Source organism: Equus caballus, chromosome 20 (genome assembly GCF_041296265.1).
Source record: "Equus caballus isolate H_3958 breed thoroughbred chromosome 20, TB-T2T, whole genome shotgun sequence".
NCBI lineage: Eukaryota > Metazoa > Chordata > Mammalia > Perissodactyla > Equidae > Equus > Equus caballus.
This window is the reverse complement of record NC_091703.1, coordinates 38,981,442-38,994,926: the sequence shown is the minus strand read 5'-3', so window position 1 is coordinate 38,994,926 and position 13,485 is coordinate 38,981,442. Positions and strand designations below refer to the sequence as shown.

At 57.3% G+C, this 13,485-nt stretch overlaps 1 protein-coding gene and 1 long non-coding RNA gene across 2 annotated transcripts; one reads left to right on the top strand and one right to left on the bottom strand.

Annotated features, from left to right (window-relative positions):
* Positions 1-766: 766 nt before the first annotated feature.
* TULP1 (TUB like protein 1) lies at positions 767-13,149 on the top strand. The gene is given in 15 exon segments (NM_001433729.1): positions 767-845; positions 954-1,005; positions 1,357-1,447; positions 1,718-1,876; positions 2,500-2,643; positions 3,372-3,473; positions 3,550-3,669; positions 3,968-4,083; positions 6,629-6,634; positions 6,737-6,907; positions 7,092-7,204; positions 8,369-8,483; positions 8,555-8,653; positions 10,801-10,972; positions 12,562-13,149. Coding segments are annotated over 15 exon segments (1,641 nt in total). The 5' UTR covers positions 767-798; the 3' UTR covers positions 12,696-13,149.
* Positions 5,529-13,427, bottom strand: LOC111769310 (uncharacterized). The gene is made up of 4 exons (XR_002802222.2): positions 13,292-13,427; positions 7,072-7,218; positions 6,072-6,217; positions 5,529-5,774 (listed from the first exon to the last, which is right to left on the bottom strand). It is a non-coding gene; the product is annotated as an uncharacterized lncRNA (long non-coding RNA).
* Between the last annotated feature and the right edge of the window lie 58 nt (positions 13,428-13,485).

Genomic DNA, 13,485 nt, shown 5'->3' with positions numbered 1-13,485 from the left:
TCAGGGCTGACCCAGGCCTGAATGACCACCTCCCTCCTGGTGCTGGACCTCTGAACACATGCCTGGCTATTCCCAACCTCCAGGCCTTTTTCTTGCTGTTCGCTTTCCAGGGACACATCCCACCTTTCTATTTTTCATTGACTTTTTCAGCCTGTGGAACTCCCACTCATCTTTCAAGTCCAGGAAGCCTGCACGACCCCCCATGGGGCCTGTTCTGGGGGGCTGTGGTGGGGGAGGGCCCTCAGCACTTAGTGAAACCTGTGCCCTGACACCCATCACACCAACACTATGTCTCCGGGCTCCAAACTTCTAAAACAGCATGTTCCCTATCAGTGAAAAATAAATAAGTGTACACCCTCAAGGTAGGCATGTTTCTTTCTACGTACCCATGCTTCTGTCAATCCATATGTGTTAAGTAAATCCTGGTCCTTTCTTTTATGAAAAATAAAGATAAATACAGGATCAGAGCTAATAGTTCTTCCTACACCCCACTGACCCCCGACGAGTCACAGGCCGGCATCTCTAACCGGAAGCTGGGAGTGGCTGGTCCAGCGATGCCATCCTTCAGGGCCTGGGGGTCTAAGAACTTGGGAGCTCAGCCTCCTGCTCCCTCAGTGGGCTGGGCCTCGCGGAGGTTGGGGGGGCGGGGTCGGGGAGGCGGGTCTCCCTCGGGGCTGCGGGGCCGCCCCTCCCAGCCGGGGAGGTGGGGGCGAGGCTGAGCCGGATTAGCTGGGGGGCAGGAAGGCTCCCAGAGCGGCAGGGTGGCCACAGGAGGGGCTGTGGGGAGGCGAAGGCACGATGCCGCTGCAGGACGACACCCTCCGAGAGGTGTGGGCCTCCGACAGGTCTGGAAGGCACCCCCACACACACCTGGACCCTGGGGGGCCAGAGGCATGGGTGGGGAGGCGGGTAGGAAAAGGGGAGGCAGACCCTCATTCCTTTGCTACCCTCAGCGGGCACGAGGAGGAAGGCCAGAGCCCGGAGGTCCAGCGGCGCCCCAAGCAGGTATGTCACCCTGCTTGGAAAGGGGGCAGGAAGACCCCCAACTATAAGGCCACGCAGGGAGGGGATCCGGGAGCGGGGCGGGTCCCCCTCAGTGGCCTCTGGGGTTGCTTATCTGGAGTGTTTTTGTAGGAAAGGGGCGTTCGGAGGCATGGAGGGTCCGGAGGAGGAATTGGGGCTTTGGGGCATTGCAGGTGGCCGTGATGGAGGGGAGGGGTCATCCTGCCTCACCCCAAGAAGGAGGCTGCAGTTCGCCTCCCGCTAATCTGCATTTATTCCTGACGGCTCAGGGATTAGAGGGTGACTGGCAGCCCTCACAGCCCCCCTTTCCTTCCTTTTGACCCGCACCCTCAGCGGCCCGCCCGGGGGCCGAAGTTGAGGAAGAAGAAGACGGAAGCCCCTGAGTCCCCCTGCCCCACGGCATCTAAGCCCCGGAGACCGGGCGGCGGGCGGGGGGCCGAGCCCGGGGGCGCCCCCCAGGGTGAGGGGCGCGGGAGGGAGGGACCTGCGGGGCGCGGGGTGGAGCCCTCCCAGGGGAGGGGGAAGGGGAGAGGGGGACCCGACGGGTGGGAGCCGGGGAGGCCGGGGGCGGGGTTGGAGGGATGGATGAGAGCCGGGGAGAGGTGTCGGTGGTGGAAGCAGGCCCAGGGGAGACCCCGGGGCGAGGGGCCCCAGACGGGAGGGGGTCCTCCCTGACCCGCGCATCTCGGCCCAGCCGGGCGGAGGGGGAGGCCGCGGGAGGAGCCCGCCCCGGGGTCGGCCGAGGTCCCCGCGCCGCCGACCGTCTACACCAGGTTCCTCAGGGACCCCGAAGCCAAGAAGCGCGACCCCCGGGAAACCTTCCTGGTGGCCCGCGCGCCGCACGCGGAGGACGGTGAGAGAGGGCCCGAGGGAAGGGCGGGGGGAGAGAGGAGGAAAAGGGCTGGCCGGGAACCGCGGTGGGGAGGCGGAACACAGAAAAACCGCCTCCACTCCTCTGCTTTGTCTTTGAGCCAGAAAAACCTTTATTCTCTTGTTCTTTCTCCCATTTCCAGATAGGGAAACTGAGGCACACAAAGTTTAAGAGTTTTGCCTTAAACTACAGCCAGGGGCCAGAGGTAGCCCAGATGGGTCTGCTCAAGGTCAGAAACAGAGACAGACAAGGACAGGGAGAAGCAGAGTGGGAGAAACAGCGGAGATGCAAAGAGACGGGCAGGGAGGGGAGAGTGTGTGAGGAGGTGAGGGTCCCAGAAAGAGCGAGGGAGGGCCTGCAGAGGAGAGTATTTTCCCTGAACAGGACTGCCAAACCCCCAGCAGTCCCCACCTCCAGCTCACTCTCCTGACTGTAGGCCCCCCCCAAGACTTGGGTGTCACCCCCATTCTTCTCCTGTTCCTGTTCCAGAAGGGGAGTCTCCCACCCCTGCCGCTCATTTACCCTCTCTGGGCAATTGAGGGACGCGGCTCCCCAGATAGGGGGGGCCTACCCCAGCCCCCATTGTGAAGAGTTTCTCCCTACAGAGGATGAGGAAGAGGAGGAGGACGATGAAGATGGAGAGGAGGAAGAAAAGAGAGAGAAAATCCCTCTGCCTCCCAAGAAGCCCCCTAAAGAGAAGGCTTCTGCAGACACCAACGGGAGGCGGGCTAAGGCCCAGGCCCCGAAGGGTGGGTGTGGCGCGCGCAGAGCAGAGCACAGACACCACCAACTAGTCCTGCCCTGGAGGGAGACTGAGAAAGTCACCTGGTGCTGGTCCCAGAGCATTTCTTCCCCCTGGTGGTCCTGAAAGGACCTAGATAGATATGTGCTCCCCACCGTCCCCCCTGCCCTCTGGCCCCTGCCCCCCCGCCCAGAGTGCTCTGTGAGCCAGGGGAGGGCAGAGGATTTGTTTTCTTCGTGATGTTCATTTAGTTTTTTTAACAATATGAATTATTGTTATAATTTTTACAAAAGTATCAAAGTGATTGCAGTAAAAATCAATGGGCGAGTAAATGCTGGTGGCCAGGGCACCTTGCCCTGTGGCTACCGCAGTCCGCTGTAAACGTGGAGGGCGCTAGACCGCGGGCCTCCGCGTGAGGGAGAGCTCTGTCTGTGGCAGCGGCCAGAGGTTTTCAGGGGAGATGGGGTGGGAGCTGGGATTCAGAGGTTTGGTTAGAGGGCATGGCCTTCATTCATTCATTCATTCATTCATTCGGTAACTGCTTATTGACTTATTAAGCTCTTGGTGTTTGTCCAGTTTTGGACTCAGGGTTAAAAATGTGAGGAGCAGAGGGCAGACCCTGGGCCTTTGTCAGGGCTTCAGCGTCCCTGGGGCCTGAAGGCACCGCGAGTGGGTTGGAAGGTGGCCCTCAGCCCCAACAGGCCTTCTTTGTCTAACCCCACCCTCCATGACCAGGGGACCTGGGGAGCCCTGTCCCCCCGAGGAAACCTCTGCGCAGTAAGAAGAAGGAGGCACCGGCGGGGGAAGGGACCAAGACGAGAAAGACGAAGAAGAAAGGTGAGGCTGGTCTCTGGAGGACCAGGGGCCTCGGGGTGCCGTGGGGGGTGTGACCCCCTCCCATCCACACACGCAGGGGCTGGGGAGGCTGACAAGGACCCCTCAGGGAGCCCGGCCGGAGTGAGGAAGAAGACCCCAGCAGCCATGTTTCTGGTTGGAGAAGACGGCCCAGCTGAGAAGGCTCCCAAGAAGAAAGGTGGGTGGCAGTGGCCCCCGGGTGCCATGGGGAGGGGTGGGGAGCTGGGGTGCAGTGTGGGTAAGGAGCGTGGGTTCTAGAGTCAGAAGTCTTGGGGGACATCTGGATCCCCACTTTACTAGCTGTGTGGCCTCAGGCAGGTGTCTTAGCTTTCTGAGGTTCTGGTAATAGTGAGACGGGGTTACTCTCCTGAGGTTGGGGGGTGGTCCCAGTGAGACATGGGGTGAGAAGCACTCTGCAAACCGTGAAGTACTCCGCCAGGTCAGGGGTCATCAGTGTTGTCCCCCTCCATGCCCAGGCACTCCCAAAGCCTCAGAAGACAGGAAGGAGGAAGAGGAAGAGGAGGAAGAGGGGGCAGCTGTGGTGACCACGAACAGCAATCCGAAGGGCAAGGCGAAAGGAAAAGGCAAAAAGGTTGGGGACCAGAGGGGAAAGGGGCTGAGGTCCCTTCAGGGAGCAGTGACAGGGGCCTGGGCTCGGGGGACTAGAGTGTGGGACCTCATGCACTAAGGCCGGGGAGTCACTTGGGGTCAGAATCTTGGTTCCCCCTCTGGCACCAAACTTGTGAGAACAGAAGAGGCAGTTGTGGGGGACAGGCTGGGACTGGCCACCTGGGGGCCTTCTGCCATCTGGATTCTAAGCCCTCCCCTCGGCAGCCCAACCATCAGACACAGCCGGGGGGCTCACACGGCGCCCACATGAAGAGAGACACGTTTTCTGTACCAGGGAGTAGAGCCCACAGGCAGAGAGGCACGTGTGCACATGCCCTTGGGCACACGGGCTGACCCATAGCCAGCGGTCCATGGTGTCAAAATATTTCCACCCTACTGCTCTGAGTTCCCCAAATGCTTTCTGCTGCCCCACCCAGGACCTCCCAACCTTCCAGCAACTAAGGGGTTAACACTGGCGGTGAGGGCCCTCTGGACCCTCCTCCAGGCGACCCACGTCCATTCTGACTGAGCATTCTTCATGGGCAGTACAGCTTGTGAAATATTTTGAATATCACTCTTACTCACAAACAGGACTCAGGCACCAACATGCACAAATGATTAAGCAAGAGAGAGAGGTCCAACCGAAGAGAGAAAGTGAGGGAAGTCTTTGAGAAACTGGTTTCCACGAGTGGAGAGATCCCCATGAGGGCAGGGCCGGGGTCTTAGCTATGTGGGTTTATTAGTTTGTTCAAGAGTGGTCAGATCTCAGGGGACGGATTCACATTAGCCAAGATCACCAGATACTGATGTATAAACTGCAAGGCCAGTTTATTATCTCCCTGGAGGACTATAACTGCAGTCCAGCCTTCAATACAGTAGGCCCTTGAATTCACAGCTGCAGAAATGTTTGAATAAGCTCTGGCTTTCTCCATATCACATTCCGAACATAGTCTTGTGTTTCCTAAGTTTCTTCTGGAACAGCCTAGAGTGGAGAAGAGATGCTCACTTGCCCGCAGGCTAAGGGCCCGCTCCCCGACACCAGCCTCACCTTCTACACAGTGCAAACTTGCCCTCAGCAAAAATGGCCAACCGCAGCACATGTGAACCCGGGGCTTCTCTGTGGCTCAGAAATAGCATTCAATCCTGATGTGCGCACAGCAGGGCTGGCAGTCCCTTCTCTCCGCTGTTGGGGAAATTGGGGTTAGGATCTTGGCTCCCGCCTTGTGAGGGGTAGAACACGAGGGCAAAGGGCAGCAGGTTGGTGAGAACAGAGGGGCAGTTGTGGGGTCACCAGGCCAGGGCAGGCCACCCCAGGGCTTAATGCAACTCAATTGTTACTAGGAGTTTCCCCAGGAGCAAAATGAGCTTATTCATTCATTTGTTCTCTTAACCATGTATCGCTGTATAACAAAGCACCTCGAAATGTAGTGCCTTCAAACAACAAACGTTTATTTTCCTACTTTCTGTGGGTCAGAAATCTAGGAGCAGCCTAGCTCAGGGTCTCCCATGAGGCTGCAGTCAAGATGGCAGCTGGGGCGGCAGTCATCCCGAGAGCTTGACCGGAAATTGAGGAGCTGCTGCTCACATGGCTCGCTGCCGTGCTCGCTGGCTGGAGGCCTCTTCACAGGGCTGCTCGGCTCTTCTTATGACATGGCAGCCAACTTGCCCCAAAGCCTGAGAGTGGCCCAAGAGAGAGCAAGCAGAAGCCACAGTATCTTTTATGACCCAGCCTTAGAAGTGACCCCCCCATCACTCCTGTCGCATTCGATTGGTCACAAAGACCAACCCTGGGACAGTGTGGGAGGGGACCACACCAGCATGTAAATACCAGGAGGCAGGGGTCAGGGGGCCATCTTGGAGGTTGGCTACTCCATCCATTGTGTGTCTACTCTATGCCCATAATAACAGCAGAAGCCAACACTTCTGTAGCGCTATGTGCACAGAACACAGCACTCCATACCTCAGCCTCACCTCAGTTCGCCCTGAGGGTGTGTCCACGTGGAGGAAGGTCTTTCTAAAGGCTCTGGATCTCACAGGAGGCTGGGCAGCGTCCACCTCTTACTAGCTATGTGGACTTGGCCAAGGTACTTAACCTCTCTGAACCTCAGCTGCTTCATCTGTAAAATGGGACAACCCCCTCAGCAGGTACGGAGAGGAGGATCAAATGAGTTAATATCTGCAAAGTGCTTAGAACCATACTGGGCACATCAGTAGACTTCCTATGAGTGTTTGTTAAATGTATAAACTAAATAAGGTTGTCCCAGGGATCCACCCGACCCTACCCACTTCTCGGATGGAAAAACTGAGTCACAGCAGGGTTAAAACTTGACGAACTTGACAGTTAGTGGTGGAACCAGGATTTGAACCCAGGCTGTCTGGCTCCAGAGCCTGGGCTCTTAACCACAAGCTAAAGGAAATAGTAATAAAGTGCAAACCTCCCCAGAACCCCCTAACAGAGCCCGCTGAGCTGCTGGGGACCACGAGGGCCTGGCTGCAGTCTAGCTGGCCTCTGTTCTCTCCCCTCACAGAAAGCGGTGAGTGGTCCGGCCTACCCTGCCTGTGTCCTGGCGCTGGGGACCTGCTGAGGGCACGGGAGCCAGGGCTCTGGGGCTGATGCACCCTCTGCCCCCACCCAGAAGGAGGAGAGGGCTCCGTCCCCACCCGTGGAAGTGGATGAACCCCGGGAATTCGTGCTTCGGCCCGCCCCCCAGGGCCGGACAGTGCGCTGCCGGCTGACCCGGGACAAGAAGGGTATGGATCGGGGCCTGTATCCCTCCTACTTCCTGCACCTGGACACAGAGAAGAAGGTGGGTAGGGGGAAGGGAGGGGGAGGGGAGGGAGGGGGATGGGAGAGAGTGGGGGTGCCAGGCTGAGGGAGGGTCTGGGGCCAAGATGAGGGGCTACAAGGCAAACAGGGCTTCTCCTCCCCTCCCCCTCGTCCTTCTGCCACCCCTCCTTCCCATCCTCTCACCTGTCTCCACCTCTGCCCAGGTGTTCCTCTTGGCTGGCAGGAAACGGAAGAGGAGCAAGACGGCCAATTACCTCATCTCCAGTGACCCTACCAATCTGTCCCGAGGAGGGGAGAATTTCATCGGGAAGCTGAGGTCGGGCTGGGAGGCTGGGGGCAGCAAGAGGGCCACAGCCAGTCTTCTCTGTCCCCTGTGCTTACAGAGTGCCCACCACACTGGACACTTGGGAACTGCCTCCAGCCCAGGGGCTCTTACGCTTTATATAGATCTCTTGGGGGATCTTGTTAAAATGGTTTGGGGGTTGGGGCAGCTGGGTAGTGCAGTGGTTAAGTTTGCGTGCTCTGCTTTGGCAGCCTGGGGTTTGCAGGTCCAGATCCCAGGTGCTGACCTACCTACCGCTTATCAAGCCATGCTGTGGCAGGTGTCCTACATATAAAATGGAGGAAGATAGGCACGGATGTTAGCTCAGGGCCAATCTTCCTCAGCAAAAAGAAAAGAAAAGAAAAGGTTTGGCAGTGGATGTTGGCTCAGACCTAATCTTCCTCAAAAAAAAAAAAAAGATTCAGTGGATCTGGAGCTTGGTGGTGGTGGTGGGGGGGTGTTGAGATGCTGCATTTCTAACAAGCACCCAAGTGATGCCCACCCTGCTGGTCCAGAGACCCTACCTGGAGGAGAGCATAGGCTTCAGGAGGGCAGGGCCCATGCCTGTTTTGTCCGTGGTGGAATTGCTAGCCCCTGGCACATAGTAGCTACTCAATAAGTATTTACTAAGTGAATGAATGAGCAAATATTTGGCACCTACCCTGTGCTGTGTCTCCCTATTTATCTCATCTAATCTTCGCCGCACATCTGAGCGGTGCGGGGAGGTGAGCCCCAGTCAGGCCTTTTTTCTTTTATTTATGTATTTAACAAACACTTATATAAGGTCTACCTATCTGTCAGGCAGAGTTCTAAGTAACTTCCAAATATTAACCCATTTAATCATCTTATCAACCAAATGAGGTAAATACTGCTATTATGCCCATTTTACAGATGGGGAAGTTGAGGCTCAGACAGTTTAGGTGACTTGCCTAAAGTCACACAGCTGGTAAGAGAGCTGAGATTTGAACGCTGCCCAGTCTCCTTCTAGACTGAGCTTTTGAAAGACCTCATGGGAGAAGCCAGGGGCAGGGGACCGCTCCGTCCCGGGACAGCCCTCCCTGGATGGAGGAAGCTCTCAGAACTGCTCGGCTGTGAGGGAGGGTCTCGAGCAGGAGCGCGGCGCCCCCCGCCGCGCGCCCAGCTCCGCGCTGCTTGCAGGTCCAACCTCCTGGGGAACCGCTTCACCGTCTTCGACAGCGGGCAGAACCCGCAGCACCGCGGAGGCGGCGCGGACGTGGCGAGCCTGCGGCAGGAGCTGGCGGCCGTGATCTACGTGAGGACCCCCGTCCCCCGCCGAGGCCCCGCCCCGCGCGGCGGGCCGCCTGACACGCCTCTCCCTCCCAGGAGACCAACGTGCTGGGCTTCCGAGGTCCCCGGCGCATGACCGTCATCATTCCGGGCATGAATGCGGACAACCAGAGGGTCCCCATCCGGCCCCGAAATGTGAGCCCTGCGCCTCCCTCACCTGTCTCCCCCAGGGTTCTGCTCCCGACGCCACCCTCCCCTGGGAAGCTGGGGGGTGGGGGCTCAGCTTCCCCCCACCCAACCGCCGGGAACGAACTCACCCTCCTCCAGCACCTCATCATTCTGGCAACTTGTAGAATGAATTTGGGGTTTGCGTAATTGAATTCACAGAAACAAGCACAATGGGTTTTTTTTTTTTCAGTTTACATCAAATCATCCATTCATGTATTCACTCAACACACATAGATTGAGTGCCAAGTGTTATTCTAGGCACCTGGAAGATGTCAGTGGACAAAGTAAAGACTCGCCCTCCCAAAGCTGGCATTCTAGTGGAGCAAGACGGTAGAGAGTATCTGTGAAAAATACGTAAATTATGTAGTATGTTAGGAAGTGATAAGTGCTATGGGGAAAAAGAAGTCGAACAGGGAAGGGCGATGAGAAGTGTGTGTGTGTAGGTTTCAATATTAATTACAGTGTCAAAGTGGGCCTCATTGAGAAGGTGAGATTTGAGCAAAGTCTTGAAGGAGGTGAGGGAGCAAGCCTGCAGATATCTGGGGAAAAAGCATCCAGGCAGAGGGAAGAGCCAGTGCAAAGGCCCTGAGGCAGCAGGATGCCTGGTGGGTTTGAGGAACAGCAAGGTGGCCAGTGTGGCTGGAGGGAGATGAGGTCAGAGAGGTGAGAGTGAGGGGCAGATAAAGCTAGTATAACTGGTTTTTACTCTGAGAGAAAGAGAATGCCATAGCAGGATTTTGAGTATAAAAGCCTGACATGATTTGACTTATATTTTAAAAAGCAAAGGTTGTTTGTTGCATGTGTGTGTGTTTGCAGGTGTAGGGTAAGATGAAGAGATGTCCTGGAGAGAGGTCCTTCAGAGTGTCTGTCCAGTTATCTGCTCCTTAGCCCTGCAGGCCGATTGAGGCCAGGATTTCAGAGACGGGATGACTGGCATGCTCCATATTCACAATGATGTCACTTTACTCATTTACAATGAAAAATAATACCCGTGTCAGCTGATCACACATCCTTCCTGGCTGGAAAGTCACACCGTAATCAGAGGCGAGCCAACCCGTGGGGCAGCAGCCATCGGAGGCTCTGGTCTGGAGGAGCCTGTGGGTCCCACACTTGCTCCTTCCGTGCCTCGAATAAACACACAGACCCTGCAGAGGCAGTGCCTCCCACGTGTGTCTGGGCTTTGTGACAACTACCCAGTGCTGCTTTGGGTCTCTCTTCAGCATCTCACAGGTCATTCTTTCTACAATCATTTATGAAAGCCAGGCACTGAAGATCCAAAAAAATCAACACAACGGTTACCATCCAAACAATATCTGATACTCACTGAGCATTTCGGCTGTGCCAGGAACGGATCTAAATAACATTACAGGTGCTATTAGCTTATTTAACCCTCACAACACCCTGTGGTGAGGGAAACTGAGGCACAGAGACGTTACTAAAATTCTGTGCCTGCCCTTAGAGTATCTAATTCTGTCCATTACAGCACAGGGGGAGGAATGGTAAGAGCGAGGTGTTATGAGAGCTCAGAGCTAAGACATCTAAGTCGGACCTGCGGTCAGGAAGCTTTCTTAGAGGACGTGATCTTGAGTGGACTCTAAGCCATGAACATGAACAGGTGACAGGGAAACTCAGGAAAGAAATATCTCAAGAGCACCATCATACAGACACCGCTTCTTCCTTCTAGAAGCTCTCTTCCAGGCCATTTTATTTTAACCACTGTTACCTGTCCATGTCCCCCAGCTCAACTGCAAGCTCCCTGTAGGTCCTAGAATGTCTGGTTCATCTTGCAATCAGGTGCCAGCATGTGGCCATTCCTAAGACCAAGGGCACAAAGCCAACTACTGTGTGCCAGATGCTACTTTCCATTTTCAGCCCTCCACTCGTGTCCCACAGCAAAGCCGCATTCTCCCAGATGTCCACCCTGCCCACAAGGACACCCCAGAGACCCAGCCTGCTCTCAAGGATACCCTGAATGGATGTTCACCTCCAGGCTGCACACCTGCACACACACTCAAGGGCGCGCGCATAGGTCCCCAGGCCCCTTCCCCTGTCAGTCCTGAGATATCTCAGCCACCCCTAATTGTCCTCTCCCTAATTCTCCCCTGGGCACCCAGGCCAGCGATGGGCTGCTGGTGCGCTGGCAGAACAAGACCCTGGAGAGCCTCATCGAGCTGCACAACAAGCCACCTGTCTGGAACGAGGACAGCGGCTCCTACACCCTCAACTTCCAAGGCCGAGTCACCCAGGCCTCGGTCAAGAACTTCCAGATTGTCCATGCCGACGACCGTGAGTATCTGAGGGCCCAGACCGGGCTGTCCCCGGCACCCCCACTCAGGGCCTTCCCCGCCTTCTCTCTCGCTCACGCTCACACGCATTGGCCTGAAGCTGTCCTTCATCCCTGGAGTTGAAACATCCACGAGGTCACTCTCTCCTGCGGGCCGTTGCCACTGTGCTCCCAGGAGCCTCAGATGTCCCGAGCCGGTGTCTTGGGGCCCATTGTGCCAGGCCCTCATTCTAGCATTGACCAGAGCCCCGGAGTAGACACTGGGATATTCCGGGTAAGACTGTGTTGAAGGGAGAGAGTTAAGCTGCTGGAGTTTGAAAACCACTGATAGCTAAACCCTTGGTGGCCAAACAGGATGCTGAGGCTCAGAGAGGACAGCCTCTTACCCAAAGTCTCTCAGCTCCTCCAGGCAGTTACACTGGCCCTCCAATCTTGTTTCACAAACACTTAGACAGGGCTTTCTATGTGCCAGGCACTGTTCTCAGGAATTTACGGACATGGAACCATAAATCTTTTCAACAACCTTGTGAGGAAGGTACTATTATCGTCCCTATGTAGCAGATGAGAAAACTGAGGCACAGAGAGGTTAAGTTACTTGCCCAAGGTCATACAGCTAGTAAGACGTAGAGCTGGAATTAGAACCCACATAGTCTGGCTCCAGTGCCCTGGCTCTGAACCCCTTCAGGATGGCTGCCCTTCAGGAGTGGGGAATATTAATCCAGCCTTTCTGAGTGGCTACTCTCTTACCTTCTCTCAAGTAAGGTCAAAGGCCTGCCCTCAAGGAGTTAGGGAAACAAAATGTACCTGGAACGTAATTAAGGAAAGATGTCCCTGTTCCAAGGCTGGGGGAGAGGTCCCCACCAGGGGAAGGAAGTCTGGGAATGGAAAGTTATCTCCCAAGGGACTCGAGGTTCCCAGGGTTGGCTAACAATGAGCGAGTTCCCCATCCCCCACTCCATCCTAGGGGTGTGCTCCCAGTGTCACCTGTCCCCAGGCCTTGGAAAGCTGCTCTCCAGATCACATTTCTGGTGGAGCCTGGTCTGCCGAGGTTGGGGGTATTTTTAGCAACTTCCTTTCCCTATGGATGTTGGGGGAGGTGTTGGCATTGGGGCTGGGAACCTGCACCAGATATGGGACAGCGGCTGAGTGGGGCCCCTGGATGAGGAAGGGAGCCAGGGGGCTAGTCAAGGCATTGAGCCTGGCAGTCTAAGATGGGACTTGGGGTCTAGGGGTGGAAAGAAGAAGGAATGGGGTCAGAAGACAACAGAGACGTCAGAAAAGAAGGATTCTAGGCTTCAGGACGTTTGACAGGTTCCTTTACTTAAGTGCCTGTTGTATGCATAGCCCTTGGCGGCAGAAGATAAGGCAGGGTCCCTGCCCTCGGGGTCTTACAGTCCGATGGATGGTAAAGCTGGAGGGTCGGGGTGGTTGGGCGAGATAAGAAGTCGGGGGTGGAGGGTGAATAACTGAGATGGTGGCTGAGGATTGGGGCCCCAGTGCAAGGGAGGGGGACTTTCCGCAACGTTGAGGGCATCCTCTGCCAGGACGGGGAACTCAGGTCTCAGCCCGCCCCGCCCGTCTGTGCCCACAGCCGACTACATCGTGCTGCAGTTCGGCCGCGTGGCCGAGGACGCCTTCACCCTGGACTACCGGTACCCGCTGTGCGCCCTGCAGGCCTTCGCCATAGCCCTCTCCAGTTTCGACGGGAAGCTGGCCTGCGAGTGACCCGAGCAGCCCCCCGGCGCCCCCAGAGCCTGCCGGGGTGGGGCAAAGGATTCCGTGGAGGCTCGCCAGAGTCCCTTCACCAAAGCCCCCACGGAAGACTCCTCCCCTGTCGGGGGGCTGACCCCTCACGGTCTCCGGATGACCTCCATCCACTCCCCAGCCTGGCACAGGAGGCAGGGGAGGAGCTCAGACGGCGGGTTGGACGGAGATGAAGAACATCTGGAGTTGGAGCCGCACATCTGGTCGCGGAGCCAGCCTGCGCCGCTTCCCCAGCCCCCGCCCCCTGCCCCGCGCCCCAGCCACTTCCTGTCCAGGAGCAGTAGTCAGTGTTGTCTTAACCCCCTCTGGGACCGTGCTAGGGCTCCGAGGAGCTGGGGCGGGCTCGGAGGAGGGGGTAGGTGATGAGGGACGAGGGCCGGGTACCCACATCCCCAATAAAACCGCGTCCTAGGCCCAGCGGCACGGTGGTTCTTCAGCGCGTGCGGAGAACGCGGCGGCGGGAGGGGTCCGGAGGGCGGGCTGGAGGCCTCCCCCCGCTCCCGCCCAGGCCCCGGGCGCTCCCGCGTCCCCTCCCCCGCGCCCATCGCCGGTCCTACCGAAACTCGGCGGGCTCGCAGTGTCGAGACGCCCCCCATGGGGGCCCCGGGGAGCCGGGCCGAGAGGGAGGGCCCCGGAGGTCCGGGAAGAGGGGGAAAGGGAGAAATTCGAGAAACAAGCCTCTCGGGGAGAACCAGACAAACCGGGTCCGGGCAGGGCGGGCGCAGCCGCCAGGGCGGGGCCGGGTCTGGGG